At 40.6% G+C, this 17,834-nt stretch overlaps 1 protein-coding gene across 1 annotated transcript in view; it reads left to right on the top strand.

The window, feature by feature from the left end:
- Positions 1-15,183, top strand: part of LOC124263317 (S-adenosylmethionine decarboxylase proenzyme-like) — a 28,644-nt gene extending 13,461 nt beyond the window's left edge. The window contains exons 6-12 of the mRNA XM_046697901.1: positions 6,528-6,570; positions 7,063-7,117; positions 7,683-7,763; positions 10,276-10,368; positions 11,186-11,260; positions 11,779-11,859; positions 14,388-15,183. Coding sequence (XP_046553857.1) covers positions 6,528-6,570; positions 7,063-7,117; positions 7,683-7,763; positions 10,276-10,368; positions 11,186-11,260; positions 11,779-11,859; positions 14,388-14,525 — 566 coding nt within the window. The 3' untranslated portion in view covers positions 14,526-15,183. The remainder of the gene's footprint in view (positions 1-6,527; positions 6,571-7,062; positions 7,118-7,682; positions 7,764-10,275; positions 10,369-11,185; positions 11,261-11,778; positions 11,860-14,387) is intronic.
- Positions 15,184-17,834: the final 2,651 nt, after the last annotated feature.

The following is a 17,834-nucleotide window of genomic DNA, read 5'->3' as shown; positions in this document are numbered from 1 at the left end:
CCTCAGTCAGTCAGTTTCAGGCATCCTCAGAATCAGCCTCAGTCAGTCATTTTCAGGCAGCCTCAGCCTCAGTCAGTCAGTTAGTTTCAGGCAATCTCAGCCTCAGTCAGTCAGGTTCAGGCAATATCAGCCTCAGTCAGTTTTAGGCAACCTCAGCCTCAGTCAGTCACTTTCAGGCAGCCTCAGCCTCAGTCAGGCAGCCTCAGCCTCAGTCAGTCACTTTCAGGCAACCTCAGCCTCAGTCAGTCACTTTCAGGCAACCTCAGCCTCAGTCAGTCAGTTTCAATCTCAGTCAGTTACTTTCAGGCAGCCTCAGCATCAGCCTCAGTCAGTCACTTTCAGCCCTCAGTCAGTCAGTCTCATCCTCAGTCTCTTTCAGGCAGCCTCAGCCTCAGCCTCAGTCAGTCAGTCACTTTCACTTTCAGCCTCAGTCAGTCAGTTAGCAGCCTCAGCCAGTCAGTCAGTCACTTTCAGGCAGCCTCAGCCTCAGTCAGTCAGTCACTTCTCTCAGGCAGTTTCAGCCTCAGCCTCAGTCAGTCAGTTTCAGGCAGCCTCAGCAGTTTCAGGCAGCCTCAGTCAGTCAGTCACTTTCAGGCAGCCTCAGCCTCAGTCTCAGTCAGGCAGTCAGCCTCAGGCAGTCTCAGCCTCAGTCAGTCAGTCAGTTCTCAGGCAGCCTCAGCCTCAGGCAGTTTCAGTCAGTTTCAGGCAGCCTCAGCCTCAGTCAGTCAGTTTCAGGCAGCCTCAGCCTCAGTCAGTCAGTTTCAGGCAGCCTCAGTCAGTCAGTCAGTTTCAGGCAGCCTCAGTCCTCAGTCAGTCAGTTTCAGGCAGCCTCAGCCTCAGTCAGTCAGTCACTTTCAGGCAGCCTCAGCCTCAGTCAGTCAGTCAGTTTCAGGCAGCCTCAGCCTCAGTCAGTTTTTCAGGCAGCCTCAGCCTCAGTCAGTCAGTTTCAGGCAGCCAGCCAGCCTCAGTCAGCCTTTCAGGCAGCCTCAGCCCAGTCAGTCAGCTTTCAGGCAGCCTCAGTCAGTCAGTCAGCCAGGCAGCCTCAGTCAGTCAGTTTCAGGCAGCCTCAGCCTCAGTCAGTCACTTTCAGGCATCCTCAGCCTCAGGCAGCTCTCAGTCAGTCAGTCAGTTTCAGGCAGTTTCAGGCCTCAGCCTCAGTCAGTTTCAGGCAACCTCAGCCCAGTCAGTTTCAGGCAGCCTCAGTCAGTCAGTCAGTTTCAGGCAGCCTCAGTCAGTCAGTCAGTTTCAGGCAGCCTCAGCCCTCAGTCAGTCAGTCAGTTTCAGGCAGCCTCAGCCTCAGTCAGTCAGTTTCAGGCAGCCTCAGCCTCAGTCAGTCAGTCAGCCTCAGCCTCAGTCAGTCAGGCAGCCTCAGCCTCAGTCAGGCAGCCTCAGTTCAGGCAGCCTCAGTCTCAGTCAGTCAGTTTCAGGCAGCCAGTCTCAGTCAGTCAGTTTCAGGCAGCCTCAGCCTCAGTCAGTCAGTTTCAGGCAGCCTCAGCCTCAGGCAGTTTCAGTTTCAGTCTCAGTCAGGCAGTTTCAGTTTCAGTCTCAGTCAGTCAGTTTCAGGCAGCCTCAGCCTCAGTCAGTCAGTTTCAGGCAGCCTCAGTCTTTCAGTCAGTCAGTCAGTCAGTTTCAGGCAGCCTCAGCCTCAGGCAACCTCAGCCTCAGTCAGTCAGTTTCAGGCAGCCTCAGTCAGTCAGTTTCAGGCAGCCTCAGCCTCAGTCAGTCAGTTTCAGGCAACCTCAGCCTTAGTCAGTCAGTTTCAGGCAGCCTCAGTCAGTCAGTCAGTTTCAGGCAACCTCAGCCTCAGTCAGTCAGTTTCAGGCAGCCTCAGCCTCAGTTTCAGGCAGCCTCAGTCAGTCAGTCAGGCAGCCTCAGTCTCAGTCAGTCAGTCACTTTCAGGCAACCTCAGCCTCAGTCAGTCAGTTTCAGGCAGCCTCAGCCTCAGTCAGTTAGTTTCAGGCATCCTCAGCCTCAGTCAGTCAGTCAGTTTCAGGCAACCTCAGCCTCAGTCAGTCAGTCAGTTTCAGGCAACCTCAGTCAGTCAGTTTCAGTCTCAGTCACTGTCAGTCTTTCTCAGTCACAACACAGTCAGTCGCAACTAGATTAATGCATTTATCCCTTGGTTTCTATCATATGTTAGGTCTCAGGAAACAAGTGTCAGAACATGACAGACTGACTGACAGGAGATTCACTCCGATATTTAGCCACCTTCATTAAAAACTTATCAAAATATCAAACCAAATCAGTTAGCACTAGACATGAAACTGTGTTGTACCCTGCAGTGGGCAGTGCTCCAGCTGTATGCTGTGTCATGCCAGGTGGACAAAATATAATCTGGGCCAGACAAAACCGGGGTGGGGGTGGGGGATTAGGGAGTTGGGGTCAGAATTACAGCACACAGCCAGCCAGGTCAAAAACTGGGACCTACCAATCCTCACTTGAATCAGATCTGCTGACAAGGTTAGGACCTGTTTTGCCCCAGAATCCACACAGTGTTATAAAAGCGTTTGGTTTGTATATTTGTTGTATAATGCAGCACTCGGCAATATTCCACCTTCGTGACACCGGCCTGTACATAATCATGTCTGGACCAGACTCTCTACCTCATTGAAAACAGAAATACATTTACATGATGACTTTTCTATCCAACCATTCAGCATTATTGTTCAAAGTCATAAGATTTTTATCTAGAAATCTACAAAGATGTTATTTAGTATTATCCCCTGCCGAGGATATAGGAACAATGTTCATCCGTCAGTCTGTGACTTAATGGGGAAAACTTTTCTACAAAAATTGTTGAAGACCTCAAATTTTACATACTGATGTATCTGGTAATGATGTGAAATAATTTTGAAATTTGGAGTCTTGAATTAAATTTTTATCTTTTCTGAGATCTACTGAACTGTTTATATTTGCTGTAAATGCATAATTGTATGCAATTATGGCACTTAATTCATGTCATTTAATGTAATAATTACTCATAATGTCTGCAATTGGGACAAGTATTCTCAGAAATAACTGATTGAAGTTACACAAATATAACATAGCAAACCTATTCAAGAGATAATTGTCAAACCTGAGTTATGAGTGGTGCCATAAAGTTCTTTTCCAGAGTTACATGTTTGGTTATCTTGAGCATACACAAATATGGCCCTTTATTGAAGGTATTTTACTCAGGCCATAGTGTCTGAATGGGGACAAGTATTCTCACACACTACTGAAGTTACATGAAATTACCCATGACTGAGTTTTGACATTTGGTGGGGTAGCCTAGGGGTTAAAGCGTTCACTTGTCACACTGTAGATCCGGGTTCAATTCCCACAGGGGTACGATGTGTGAAGCCAATTTCTGGTGGCCCTGCTGTGATATTGTCTGAATATTGCTAGAAGCGGCATAAAACTACACTCACTCACTCCGAAACTCACTCACTCTGATAATCACTCTTAAATTCTGAACGAAGATAATTCTAATGTGTTCCATGGCAGGGGATAGTGATAACACTGTTTTTGAAAGCTATAGCAGCACTTAGGCATGGGTATTAGTGAGTCAGTTGAATAGCTTGATAATTATGTAAAATCCATTGTACGTTATTTTTCTATTCAAATTATATTAGTTTGTGAGTTAAAGGCACCCAAGTACAAGAGAGTGAGTGAGTGAGTATGGTTTTACACCGCTTTCAGCAATATTCCAGCAATATGATGGCAGGGGACATCAGAAATGGGCTTCACACGTTGTACTCACATGGGGAATTGAATCTGTGTCTTCAGCCTGACGAGCGAACACTTTAACCACTAGGCTACCCCACCGATGTTTAGGATGTTGTCTCATCATGCCATGGTGGTTACTGGTTCTCATGTTAACGACAGTGAGCTGTGACAATCACTGTTGATGTGGTGACTCAAGCTGACCCAGAAACTGTCATCAGCTGTACTGGATACAGCGCACGTTCACCTGGGAATTATCTCCCAGAGGCTTCCCATGATGTTGCCATGTTCTGCATAACCTCACCCACTTGTGAAATGTTGCAGCCACTGCATACATCTTCATCAGTTGCTGTGGTGATGCATCGTCTGTCTGTGGTTAACACAGTGTTGGGAGAAGGTCACTTAGAGAAAAACGTTTGAACATCTGTAGGCATTCCCACATATAAGACTTGTTAGGCCATTATTTTGTACATTTTAGATCAAGTCAGAAGTAACAAGTGGAACTTTATTTTAAATATGACCCATGAAGATCTGGGGTAGAATAGGTGTTCAGCAACCCATGTTTGCCACAAAAGGCGACTACGCTTTTAGTAAGGTGCGACAAACGGGATTGGGTGGTCAGGCTCGCTGACTTAGTTGACACATGTCAACGGTTCCCAATTGTGTAGATCGATGCTCATGCTGTAGATCACCGGATTGTCTGGTCCAGACACGATTATTTACAGACCGCCGCCATATAGCTGGAATATTGCTGAGTGCAGCGTAAAACTAAACTCACTCACTATTTGGGTCATGGATTGTTTTAGCACATTAGGGAGAGTTCGTAATTTATGGCCGGTGGGGTGTGTGTGTGTGTAATGATGATGATATTTATGGAGAAGCATGTACAATGTGAATGACACCCCACCCCCCCTCTAAAATTTATGTACAAAGTAAGTGACCCCCCTGCATGTCATGTACAAAATCAATGACCCTGCTCCCCCTTCCAATAATTTTTAAGCATGATTTTTGCATATTTTTATGTACAAAATTGATGACCCCCTACCTCCCCAGAACAAAATGGGTGACCCCCCCTTAAATCATCATTTCTCTCTCTTCTCTTTCTTTCCTTTCCCCCCCCAAGCCATAGATTATGAACGGTCCCTTATGCCACTAGGAAGGGGAGATAAAAATCAATAAGGTCACTGTCCTTACGCCATCATCTGCTGGAAGCCTTGGTCTATCCTCTCTATTTTTGGTCCCAGAAGACAAAGGAAGTTAGCGTCAGTGAAGTTTGTTTGTAAAGGACGGGGGACATAACTCTAGACTAATTATTTTGGGAATTTTTCTGTGGCTAAGTAGTTTAGTTATTTGTACGAATACTATTGTCAAGTTTTGTAGATGATTTGTTTTTTACAGCAACATTGAGATAATTGCATAGTTGCAAAATAATTTTAAATGTATGACATGTCACCAAAGTAAGGATGTAAATTTGGATTATTTATTGTTCCAATGGAAGAAAACAGGGTCAGCAGATTAGTGATTCAGTATAATAAAGAAAGAAAAAAAGCCAGAATAAAAAAATCTAAACTGTCCTTGAATCTGCCTCAGTAGTAGTTTTAACAATTTTTCATGGATTTTGGGATTTGTTGTTTTCCATAGCTCTCAACTGTACTTCAGGTTAATGATGAGGACAGGGGACTGGGAACCCTAGGGGTATTATTTTCTGATATTAACTGATTCTGAGAACTTAAGAGATAAGTGTACCTCTAAAGGATTCAATGACAGGGGGGCCCATTTCTGGTGTCCCTTGCCGTGATGTTGCTGGAATATTGCTAAAAGCGGCGTAAAACCAAACTCAGTCAGTCAGTCAATGACAGGGGAGGTCACAATTAACACATGCTTCACATAGGAGCTTGCCATAGATATCCATATTACCGTGTTCTTACTGATAGGTGGTGAAACGGTATGTTCTTACCAGGGTACGGTACGTATTGCAGTACAAGATCTTCAGTTCGGTCCGTTTCGTTTTGGTATGAGAACTTACTTCCCGGGAAAATAGCGTCCGTCTAGAAAAGAAATGCACACAGATTTTGGCAAAATGATTAGTTTTCTGGACATTTTAGAAAAAATTAAACAGATTAATTAAATGATGGTAGGAAAACCGAAATACTGAATTTTTGCATTGCATTACGGTATACCATACCGCGGTAAACTGTTTCACCGCTACTTACTGATTGTGCCATGACCCAGTGGATTGTTGTTCATGCTGTCAATCATCACTTTCTCTATGTACAAACAATGTGTGGAGATCCGGGTTCTAATTGGTCTTCAATAACCCATGCTTGTCATAAGAGGGATCGGGTGGTCAGGCTCGCTGACCTGGTTGACACATGGTATCGGCTCCCAACTGCGTTAGATGATGATGAAGATAACTGGATTGTCTGGTCCAGACTCGATTATTTACAGACCACCGTCATATAGCTGGAATATTGCTGAGTGCAGCGTTAAACAACCAACCAACTAGAGACAAACTTTATGGATAACAATATCTTTATTTGAGAGTGCGACGTTTCGAATCAATACAGGTTCTTGTCCCGTTGTCAAGCAAGAATTTGTATCGAAACAAAGAAGTTGTTATCCATAAAGTTTGTCTGTATTGTACTACCCAACTTATAATACTTGGCACCCAAAGAAGTTATCAGTTTCTCTGTCCTAGATATATACAGGTAACCATGTTTCAGCAGTATTGCGACAGCTTGTTGGAAACCTTGCCTTATAAATAAGGTTTGAAGTGATACATTGTCGAGTGTAATATGATGTGACATTGTCTCCTGTTGCAGATGGAGCTGCCTACAGCTTGGGGAGAATCAATCGTGACTGCTGGTATGTATTTTCTTGTCATCATATGAGAATATCATTGAGTCCCTGCTTGGGGTGATTTGGGTATGAACCATGTGGGATTAGTTATGAACCATGTCGGATAAGGTAGGAAACATGTGTTGGATTTAGTATGAACCATGTGGGTTTGGGTATGAACCTGGAGGGATAAGTATGAACCATGTGGGTTTGGGTATGAACCATATATTTTTACCCTGTTTTATGGGAAAAATGGATTGGGATGTCACAACCAATGGATGACATATTTCCATCAGTAATTGTGTTTTGTTTCAACTGATCAATCAGCTTAACAGATTCTGAAATATAAGGATTCCAAAAGTTATCACAAAAATAATTGAAATGTTTGCTCTCTTCATATCTTTGCTCTGTAAACAGGGAATTCCTTGTTTAGTGGAAATGCCTGTCAAAGAAAATGAGAGTAGTGTTACATCTGTTTGAGCCCCTCATTTTGATAACATGTATTTTGTTTGTTGGCAGGTATCTGTACACTCTGGATGAGGAAGGTGTTACTCGGCCTGATCAGACTTTTGAAATATCCTTTAAGCCATGGTAAACAAGGAACATGGACTATAAGCGAGGTTGTGGTATTGACGTGCAGTTTGCCAGGCAACGGTCTGCCCCAAATAGATAGGGAACCTGTTGTTATGACCGTGTTGTATACAGTTGTTTCTGGTCTGTTTGTTTCCTTCTCTCCTCCATACTTTAGTGTTAGTACATCGTACAGCATATAGCAATGGGACCCTGTTTCCATCCCAAAAGCAGTTGGGACTATTATTCCATCCTAAAAGCAGTTCAGACCTTCCATTCAAATAGCAAGTAGGACCGTGTTTCCATGCAAACATCAATTTGGACCTTGTTTCCATTCAAAGAACAAAATGGACCTTGTTTCCATTCAAATAACCAATCGGACCTTGTGTCCATCCAATTAGCAAATGGGACGATGTTTCCATTCAAATAGCATTTGGGACTTATCTTTCCTTTCAAATAGCAATTTTCAAATTCATTAATTATTAATAAGACAACATCTCCAGTATTCCTCTGACTTTCTCCTTGGTACCTGTATGACCCACCAAAGTTTATACCTTAACCACGACCACCTGCTCATGTGGGACATGTGCCAAGAGAAGATGAAGATATTTACCAAGGAGGTGTGCGTAGACGGACCCGAGGCTACAAAGGTAGGTGTGACCTTTCCTCAGTCGCACTAGACACTGGCAAGTTTAAGTCTGTACATAGCCAGAAACGTCTGAGTGTCCAAGGCCTAAATATCAAAACATCAGAAATCTGAAACTGCTGCAGTTAGCTGCCAGGATCCAATGATTTTTTGAACCCAGAATTCTGCCTGATTGTGATATTTGGTGGTTAACACGATGTTCAGTGGGTTCACCTGTGAATCATATACAGTTGATGCTGTGATCCTAAAAATATCAAAAGTGGACACTGAATATTTAAAAACATATTCAGATGACAGCTCTGAAACATGGTGTATGTATATTAATTATTTTTCAGCAAGATACTGACTTTGGCTCTTCAACCAGTCAAAACCTTAAATCCACTCTTACAGTTGTCCTACTCAGACATGTGGTACATTGCTGACAGAGAAAATATACTTGATGTAGTGTAGACTGGTGTGTTTTTTGGCAATTCTCTTACAGTGAATCGAAATGTATGCCTTATGAATTCAATTTGTTATTTGCAATCACTATAATTGAACCTACATGAACTTTTTTAAAACCAGAGTTTGAATATTGTGTTATTTATCAAAGTGAAGGTATGTGAAGTGGAAGATGTCTAAGCTAGGCAGGGTAACAGTCCACACTGTCATATTTGAATTGACAATAGTGTGGTCACTGGACATTTTTGTAGTAAATTGATACTAATAACATGCTAAAAACATGTCAAACAATATATTTTGTTGTTGTTTCACTTAATGAACTCAATAATACATCAGCTGTTGACTTGTTATTGTATGCATTACCCAATATTCATGATACATTATACATATCACATTCTCCTCATAATTGATTCATTCCAGCCCCAGTTAAGACACACATGCCCAGTACAAATATATCATAATTGTAAAAATCCTATATGTATCCACGGATTGCCTGAATTGTTATTTGATGAGATCCTGTAGTAGGAGCTTGAATCCCTCCATATAGACTGTTGATTGCTATGTGCATGTCAGAAATATACCTAGGATTTTAAAGTGACATTGCAGGCAAATTGGGGAAAATATATTTTGTTCATAATTTGGATCTTTGGATATGTTATATTCTTTTGTATTTGGATTTAGAGGTAACTTCTCTTAATATATTTGACATTGCAGTTAATTATAATGTTAGTATAGAACGAAGCATTACAAACTCTTTCTATGTGTTTGTCCTGTTATCAGTTAAATACAGGTTATATCAACAAAGACAATTAGGTATTAGTTTTTGTCACAAAAAGAGAAACCTTTCACTCCACTTTGGAAATTTTCTGTCACATTTGCTGCTGAATTTTCTGTCAGATTTCAGCTTCTGAGCAGGTCCAGATAGGTCCTTGCAATGTAATTACATGTCAAGCTGTCACGAGTGAAAGATGTATACACCACTCTATCATATCTTTGATTAGGATTCCAACATATGTCACTATTAACCTGGGCATCCACTTGTCATTCTGCCAAGTCTATTCCACGTATCACTGAAGTCATAATACTGGAATATTGCAAAAAGGAAATAAACATGAATGTAACCACTCACAGTAATTATGTATATTATTAATTCTTTGATATGTTATTAAACCATGGGAACATCTGTACAAGGAAAGAAGTAATTGTATAGGAGATATGGTTGTGATGTGGAAAGTGATGTGAGTCATGACATGGTGTGTAGAATTATTGCATGTATATGAAAATTGTTATAATTTTTATGGAATATGAAATTAATTATTTTCTCAACAGTCTGAATACTGATCATATAGTGTCTTTGACACTGTCAGTGTGTCAAATGGGGAGGTACCATGTCTGTCAATGTGTCAAATGGGGAGGTACCATGTCTGTCAATGTGTCAAATGGGGAGGCACCATGTCTGTCAATGTGTCAAATGGGGAGGCACCATGTCTGTCAATGTGTCAAATGGGGAGGTAACATGTCTGTCAATGTGTCAAATGGGGAGGTACCATGTCTGTCAATGTGTCAAATGGGGAGGTCAATGTGTCAAATGGGGAGGTACCATGTCTGTCAATGTGTCAAATGGGGAGGTACCATGTCTGTCAATGTGTCAAACGGGGAGGTACCATGTCTGTCAAACGGGGAGGTACCATGTCTGTCAATGTGTCAAATGGGGAGGTACCATGTCTGTCAAATGGGGAGGCACCATGTCAGTCAATGTGTCAAACAGGGAGGTACCATGTCTGTCAAATGGGGAGGTACCATGTCTGTCAATGTGTCAAATGGGGAGGCACCATGTCTGTCAATGTGTCAAACGGGAGGTACAATGTCTTCAAAATGGGTCAAATAACGAAGTGTCATGTCTGTTTCTGCCCCTTACTCAGTGTGTCAAATACGGAGGTACCATGTCTGCTTCAGTCCACCTCCCAATGTGTTAAATAGGGAGGTATTATGCCAGTCAATGCATCAATAGGGAAAGTTTATACATTGACTTGTGTTCAAAGCAGTAATAATGGGTTTTTTCTCTTTTGTTTCAGAAATCTGGAATCTTTGATATAATCCCCGGAGCCAAGATTGATGACTTCCTGTTCGAACCATGTGGCTACTCAATGAATGGCCTTGTCAAAGGAGTAAGTACTACTGACTTGACCTAGTCTTAGAAGAGGCAGGGCGGTGGGGTAGCCTAGTGATTAAAGCCTCAGCTTATCACCCTGAAGACATGGGTTCGATTCCCCACATGGGTACAATTTGTTAAGCCCATTTCTGGTGTCCCCCGCCATGATATTGCTGGAATATTGCTAAAAACGGTGTATAACCATTCCCACTCACTTGGAAGAGGCAGGATAGTACTTACCCAAAGTTGTTGTGCAGAGTTATCTTTCTTGGGCATGCCAGAAAACAGTTAGTTTGGGTTCAGCATTATGCCCATTCTTGAGGGTTTCACCAAAATGTTGAATCTTTGAGACTTCGGCCTTTTCTTCAACATTAAGCTGAAAAGCCATGCTATAAATGGAATACTGGTGAAAGGGCATGAAACCCAGCCCATTCATTCGCTCACTCTTATCAAACCACAAAAAGTTCAATTTTCTTTCAGACATTGCATGTAATTTCTAAGTTGGAGTTATAAAACAAATAGATATCCTTAACATAATTGGAATCTGGAATTTAAGCAACAACCAGTTGATCTTCTTGTATTTCTTCAAAAGTCATTGGGTGGTGGGGGTAGCCTAGTGGTTAAAGCGTTCGCCTGTCATGCCACAAAGGCCCAGGTTCAATTCCCCTCAAGGGTACAATGTGTGAAGCCTGCCGTGCTATTGATGGAATATTGCTAAAACAGTGTAAAACCATACTCACTCACACACACAAAAGACATTGACTGCAATTCACTATCAAATATTAAAAAGTTGTTCACCATGTTGTGAATTGTTTGACCTTTGCTCCTGACAGGGTTATTACATCACCATTCACGTGACCCCAGAGCCTCACTGCAGCTACGTCAGCTTCGAGAGTAATGTGCCACAGGTAGGACATACCTTTCATATATCCCAGGAATTACTAAGTGCAGTGCACTTAGAAACTGGCACTCTGAAACTGTGATTTTGCTGTATAGCAACTAAAGAAACTACTCTTTTGATCAATATTTTAATGAAGTTTATCTTCAGTTGCTGAGGTTCTTTACAGTATTAGCCAAGGGGAATTATTTTCCCACTGACTGGTGCAGTCATGTTAACAATTTCCATTATAAAACGACCAGGATAGCATTAGATCATGTATTTTCAAATGCCAATAACTCTTTTAGAAATTTTCAGATACTGATGAGTACAAATTTGGTGATTTAGAAGTTTTAGAAGTTACCTGGATATTGATACAAATATAGATGTGTTCATACATGTCATGATCAAGGAGTTTCATTTGACATCATTAATTAGAAAACATAAGTTACTTCTGAAATATGGCGACTATAGAAGTATATAGATTATATGGATATAAGGGTTGATTGAAGACGGTTTCTGAGAACTACGTCATGGATGTACTTGCAGGAAACTTACCAAGACCTGATAGAGAAGGTTCTCAGTGTTTTCAACCCTGGCAAGTTTCTTATGACCATCTTTGCTAATAAGGTAAGTTACTGGACATGATCATCATGTCATACTGAACATATGTTTATAAATTACAAAGGAACTACATTATTATGGGCAGCATGATCTCTCATCAGAAGCTTGATCACGTCATCATTTGTTTTGTTTTAAATGTAGAAAAGTCATTGGCAACTAGAACATCATAGTTCAGGCAAAGAAAAATGATTTAAGTTCTCATAAAACTTGGAACATGATAGCATTAATGGAAATTAATGTTGGTCCCAGTATGCAGATGGATAAGTTCAGTAATTGATCGATAATCCAGAGCTCCAGATAAGATTTAGCTCATGTGGGTACTGTACCCACTGTATTATTTTGGAGTGGGTATTATGAATGTTGAGTGGGTGTTTCATTTTTCGTTACCCACTGCTTTCAAATATGTGCATATTCCAGTCATTTTACTCACCTAAGTATTACGTCATTGAGTAAGTTTACTAAGCAGGTATGTTCTGCCTTATGCCATACCTAATCAAAACCAACTTAAATATAATGGAAATGATTTCATAAAAAGTCACTCATCCTATACTGACAGTACAACACTAGTCCTATACTAACAGTACAACTTGATAGCAATCGATGTCTTTTTCATTACGCAAGCGATTTTTATAAATATATTTCATACACATTTGTTTTAAACTTTTTGTGTATTTAACATTTTAAATGCTTAATTGGTACGCAACAATTATTTTTCAATGCGTAAATGGAAATTTTCTATGCGTATTTTACCCGGATACGCAGCTTATCTGGGCCTCTGAATAATCAATTGTAATCGTCGTAAAACCCACCTCAAAACTGATGTGGGCATTGATGGGACACAATCATAACATCGTGCGAATGAAACAGGCACTCATTACTACTATAATCAAGACAATTGAAGATACTTCTTGTTGAGACAAGCACGCGAGTATGTTGTTTACATTGCAGTTTTAAGTGTTAGGAAACAGCATCAGTTGTTTATGTCTTGATTGAACAAACATTCTTTCTGAAACTTAACTTGAGTATCGATTAGTCTCCCAAACCCATTGATAATTGCTGACGCAAGTGAGATTGATCAATTTACATACAAGAAACACACTTTCTAAAGTTATTATTTGATGTTTCATTTTTTTATGAATATGATTAGTCTCCCTTAAAAATGGCTAACTCAAGCGACATTGATTGATTGACCGATTATTTTTTAATCACTCCAACACTAATATAAACAAGAAGACAAAGTCATCAATATCAGTGCTTCAGCCAGGATTTTTTTTGAGTGTTACCAATTGGCACTTTAACTACTAAAATGTGTGCCAATGCAGTTGAGACTTTTGCCATTCAAGGTAACCATGGTATAGAAGACCTGTGGATTATATTCAATGTTACGCCAATGGGCGCTCTAGCATTGAAAAAGAGTGCCACTGCATATTTTTTAGTGTCAATGGCGCAATGGCGCTTGCCTGGCTGAAGCACTGCAATATCCCCCTCAACGGCAAAATACTCTTTATGAATATGTCTACTAGTTACGATTATGTCAAATGTTTTGGAGTGTATACAGCAAAGTGGAAGGAGAATGGTGAAAGGTTTTTAAGATCTGCTCCAGAAGGGAGCGCTACCACCAAATTCAGTTGAAGCCTAACTTGTTGCCATGGAAATGCAAGAAGACGGCATCCTCATAGTCACTCATAGTCACATTTCCATGGAAACCTCAAAAAAAAAAAAATTCATATCTGGATCTAACCCCCAAAAGGCACATCTAGGGATCATGCTTGATATGTGTACCAAGTTTGATGAAGCTAGCATGTATAGTTTAGGAGATCTGCTCCGGACAAGATGACATCCTCATAGCCACAGGCTAAGTCACTTTTCCATGGAAACCACAAAAAAAAAACATTCATATCTGGGTCTAACCCCAAAAGGCACATCTAGAGATCATGCTTGACATATGTACCAAGTTTGGTGAAGCTAGTATGTATAGTTTGGGAGATCTGCTCCGGACAAGATGACATCCTCATAGTCACAGGCTAAGTCATGTTTCCATGGAAACCGCAAAAAATATAATTCGCACCTGTGTCTAACCCCCAAAAGGCACATCTAGGGATAATGGTTGACATGTGTACCAAGTTTGGTTAAGCTATCACGAATAGTTTAGGAGATATGCTTCGGACAAAGTGTGACGGACGCACGGATGGACGGACAGAACTTGTTTCTAAATCCCCCGCAACTTCGTTGTCCCAGGGGATAATAAAACAAAACCTCTAGTTATCTGGGGCAGTGTGGTAGCCTAGTGGTTAAGGTGTTTGCTCGTCATGCCGTTGACCCGGGTTCGATTCCCTCATAGGCACAATGTGTGAAGCCCATTTCTGGTGTCCCCCGCCGTCATATTCCTGGAATGTTGCTAAAAGCGGTGTAAAACTAAACTCACTCATTCACTCTAGTTATCTTGATCAGTTGTGATGAATATAAACCTTTTGATTTGAATGACCTATGCGATGTTTAGAAACAGTGTTAGACTTGTATGTGTTTTGTTTCAGGCCTCTCTGGCACGAGACTCCCACCGAGAACTGGAGAAGAAGGAGCAGATGAAGGGCTACGTGGTCCAGGACCATCAGTACTGCCGCTTCAAGAACTACAACCTCACCTACTCCTTCTTCTCACGCCCTGTCATTTAGGAGAGAACGTGCAGGGGTCCCACCAGGCGGAGCGTCGTTGCTGACACTGCACCTGGAACCTTGGTTTGCATTTGCAAGCCCACGGGACCTGACTGCACACGTCGTAGTTTCCTTCCCTTTGTAGACTTTTGCCTTGCTATTGCTTTTGTACATGTTGTGTTTGTAGTGTGTGTGTTTGTGTGGAACTCTCGGAAGAACAGGAAGAAGCACAAGGTTTTGTGCGGGTACATCACACGTACACCTAGATAAAGTTTTCATGCAGATTCTGACTGAGATAATCCAGGTCACCCCGTGATCATGCATGCATGCGCTAGTCGTCCTACGGGATGATGCAAGGCGGTCGCATGTCAGAAGTGTACGAACCAGCCTTTTAAACCGAAAACATGCTCTTAGACACCCTCAGCACAAACTCAGGGAACCTGGTCAGAGGTACCATTGTATTTATTAGAAAATGCAAAGAAATTATCCTGGTTCATCCAGGAACTGCATAGTTTTCTGTTTTGGTTACATAGCATGAGATGCAAATTGTGCAACATATTACAACAAATTGAATAGATGTATATGCATTTTTCTTCAAAAAGCATTTTTTTAATTATCACAATTTGTCAGTTTCTTGTGGTTCTGAATTCTGATTATTTTGGTTAAATATTTAGTGTGGGAATTTATAGAAATTGGTTCCACAGATGTGGTTGCATACAGAGGTTATCCTCATACATGACGTCATTTCTTATGACCAGGTCTCCCAAGAGTACAAGCACACTCCTTTCTTCCGAAGGATTGCTTTTCGCTTTCCTCCGAAGGCGTCACCTGACATCTGTCTGCTTGGTGTAGGGTTTTATTGGAAACTTTGAATGTTGCTTCTGAGATGGAATACAATGAGAAAACCAAACCTTTCTTCCACATTATAATGAGCAGGAGCAAAATGTTGCTTTTTTGATTGACTCATAAATAATGAAGTGTTGCTTTTTGGAATGCTTCCTTATGGAAGACTTGCCTTTCTTGCAGTAATGGATCAGAAGGGATGGGTTTTTGTTTCCGAAAACGCGAAACTTCTTAATATCTTTCAGAATAAAATGTTGCTATTTTGATTGACTCATCAATAATAACGGCTGCTTTTTGGAAGGTTTGACTTTCTGGCAGTAAAACAACAGGATAAAATGTTGCTCTTTATTTGGCTCTTTCATGATGAGATCTGGATCAGGAAGTTGATACCAGTGCATTCACTCAGACAGAGTGGATCAGCTGGACACAACATTGACATCACTGATGACCTTTGTTTATAGATCTGTCATAGTTGACTGACCAGCTGCTCTTTATTCTGGATGATGTACTTAAAAACTAGCGTGTCCTTATTGATTGTACAGATTTCCCCCTGTAAGAGTTGCAACAAGGGAGACAACTGTTATTGATCAGTCCCAGTCTGGACTGAAGTCGGTTCAAGACACATCAGTGCCAGAGAGCTTCAAGTGAATGTTCACATTTTGTTCATCTCATTAGTGATAATGTTAGTCGTACAGAGAGTTACTGTGTCGGTATGACCAATGTTTTGTAGGACTATTATATTTGACATTACCGCTGATTTCATACAAAGGTTTTTCGTCTGTTTAATTCTTAAATGAATGACTTGATGACATTGAGTGTTGAATTACTCTGAGCTGGTCTAATTATCTAATTAATTGAAGTTGCGAAAAAATGCTTCAAAATGTTTGGGTGTTTTTTTCAGCTTAACTGGTTTACCAACAATACTGCTTTGCAGTTCACCAATTTTTGTTGCTTCTATATTTAGCCCTAATGGTCTGCTATACATGTTGATTGGAACAGACAGGACCAACTGCAGGAGCTACTAGGTCAGACTTGGCAAGGACAGGAGCAAATTCGATAGGCAGTGAATGATTCTTCCTCAGTTGTTCAAAAGATACTACTAAATATTTGGTGAGCAGCACCTTTGACAAAGGAGGATTTATTTGGGCCTCAGCAAATGTTGAATGGTAAATCAGTGTTATGCCATGTTCCAGTTTGGTGATGTCTGGCATACATTTTGTATGGATATCTGTTTGGTTTATTTTTTGTAATTCAGCAACTTTTGCAAGATGATAATCTGGCAAAGTGATGAAGAATTTATAGAGTGATATCATATAGTAAACTATTAGATGATGGTTGGTGATAGGCTGAACACTGATGAAGAATTGCTTCAGGTACTTGGTAAAGCAATGATAAAAAGATGGAATGGGATTTATCATCCACATGGAAATAGCTTGAATGAGATCAAAAGATGGCTCCTATGAGATTTTGCTGCAATGAAACTGAATCATAGTGTTTGGTAGACTCTTGTGACATCAAGATCAAGCGCTGTCGCAAATCTTCTGCCATTAGAGATAGTATTTTTCATACTCAACTCACTGGAGATTACTATTTAAAACTAGAAATATTTGGAAAATTATAATGGATGATAAAGATCATTTCATCCTCATGATATTTGATATTAAGTATATCTTAAGTTGTTGATAAAAGTTTCAAACTTGTGGCAAGTCTTGATGAACTTTTGTTGGCTTGTGATGATAAACTAAATGACACTCTACTGAGATTCTTTATATAACGATTCCAGTTGCCATTGACGGTATAAAAATAAGGTTCTCTTTTAGATATATCCAGACAGTGTTTTCTTTTACTGATAGCATGAGGTATTTTCACACAGAAAGTATTTCATAAACCCAATGATTTGGTTTCTGTTATGGTCTCTCTAGACATTATAATTATAAAATAGAGACTTGTGTCCATATTAGACATGGAGGGGAATTACTTTATCATCAATGACTTAACTCACACACTGTATAAAATTTTGGATTTGAATGGTTCAATCAAGTCAGTTTGTATTACCAATAACCCAGAGCCTAGTCTCCTTCTTAATGCTTTTGTAATTGTAGTTATTTATTAGTATGGAATTCCTTTGAGCAGTGATTGTACTGACATAGTTGCAAGTCTGATCTACTAAAATCTATATCAGACACCAAACAATGAGGGTGTCAAGACATACACCGTCATTTTCAAAACGTGATGTACATTTTGAAGTTTTGAAGAGAAACTGTTGTAGCTGCGATTCCCCACATGATTACAATGTGTGAAACCCATTTCTGGTGTCCCTTGCCGTGATATTGCTAGAATATTGCTAAAAGCGGCGTAAAACTAAACTCACTCACTGCAGCTGATGTTTAGTTGCTGTTACCTAAAGGGAAATTCTCCCTGTTTTCTTTAGTGTTGTAACATTGTTGTTTAGTTCCAATATTTCTATGGCGAAATAATTACTGTTAG

The sequence above is a fragment of the Haliotis rubra genome, unplaced genomic scaffold (genome assembly GCF_003918875.1).
Source record: "Haliotis rubra isolate DU_JTF1 unplaced genomic scaffold, ASM391887v1 Scf88, whole genome shotgun sequence".
Taxonomy (NCBI): Eukaryota; Metazoa; Mollusca; class Gastropoda; order Lepetellida; family Haliotidae; genus Haliotis; species Haliotis rubra.
This window is presented reverse-complemented; position numbering and strand designations above follow the sequence as displayed.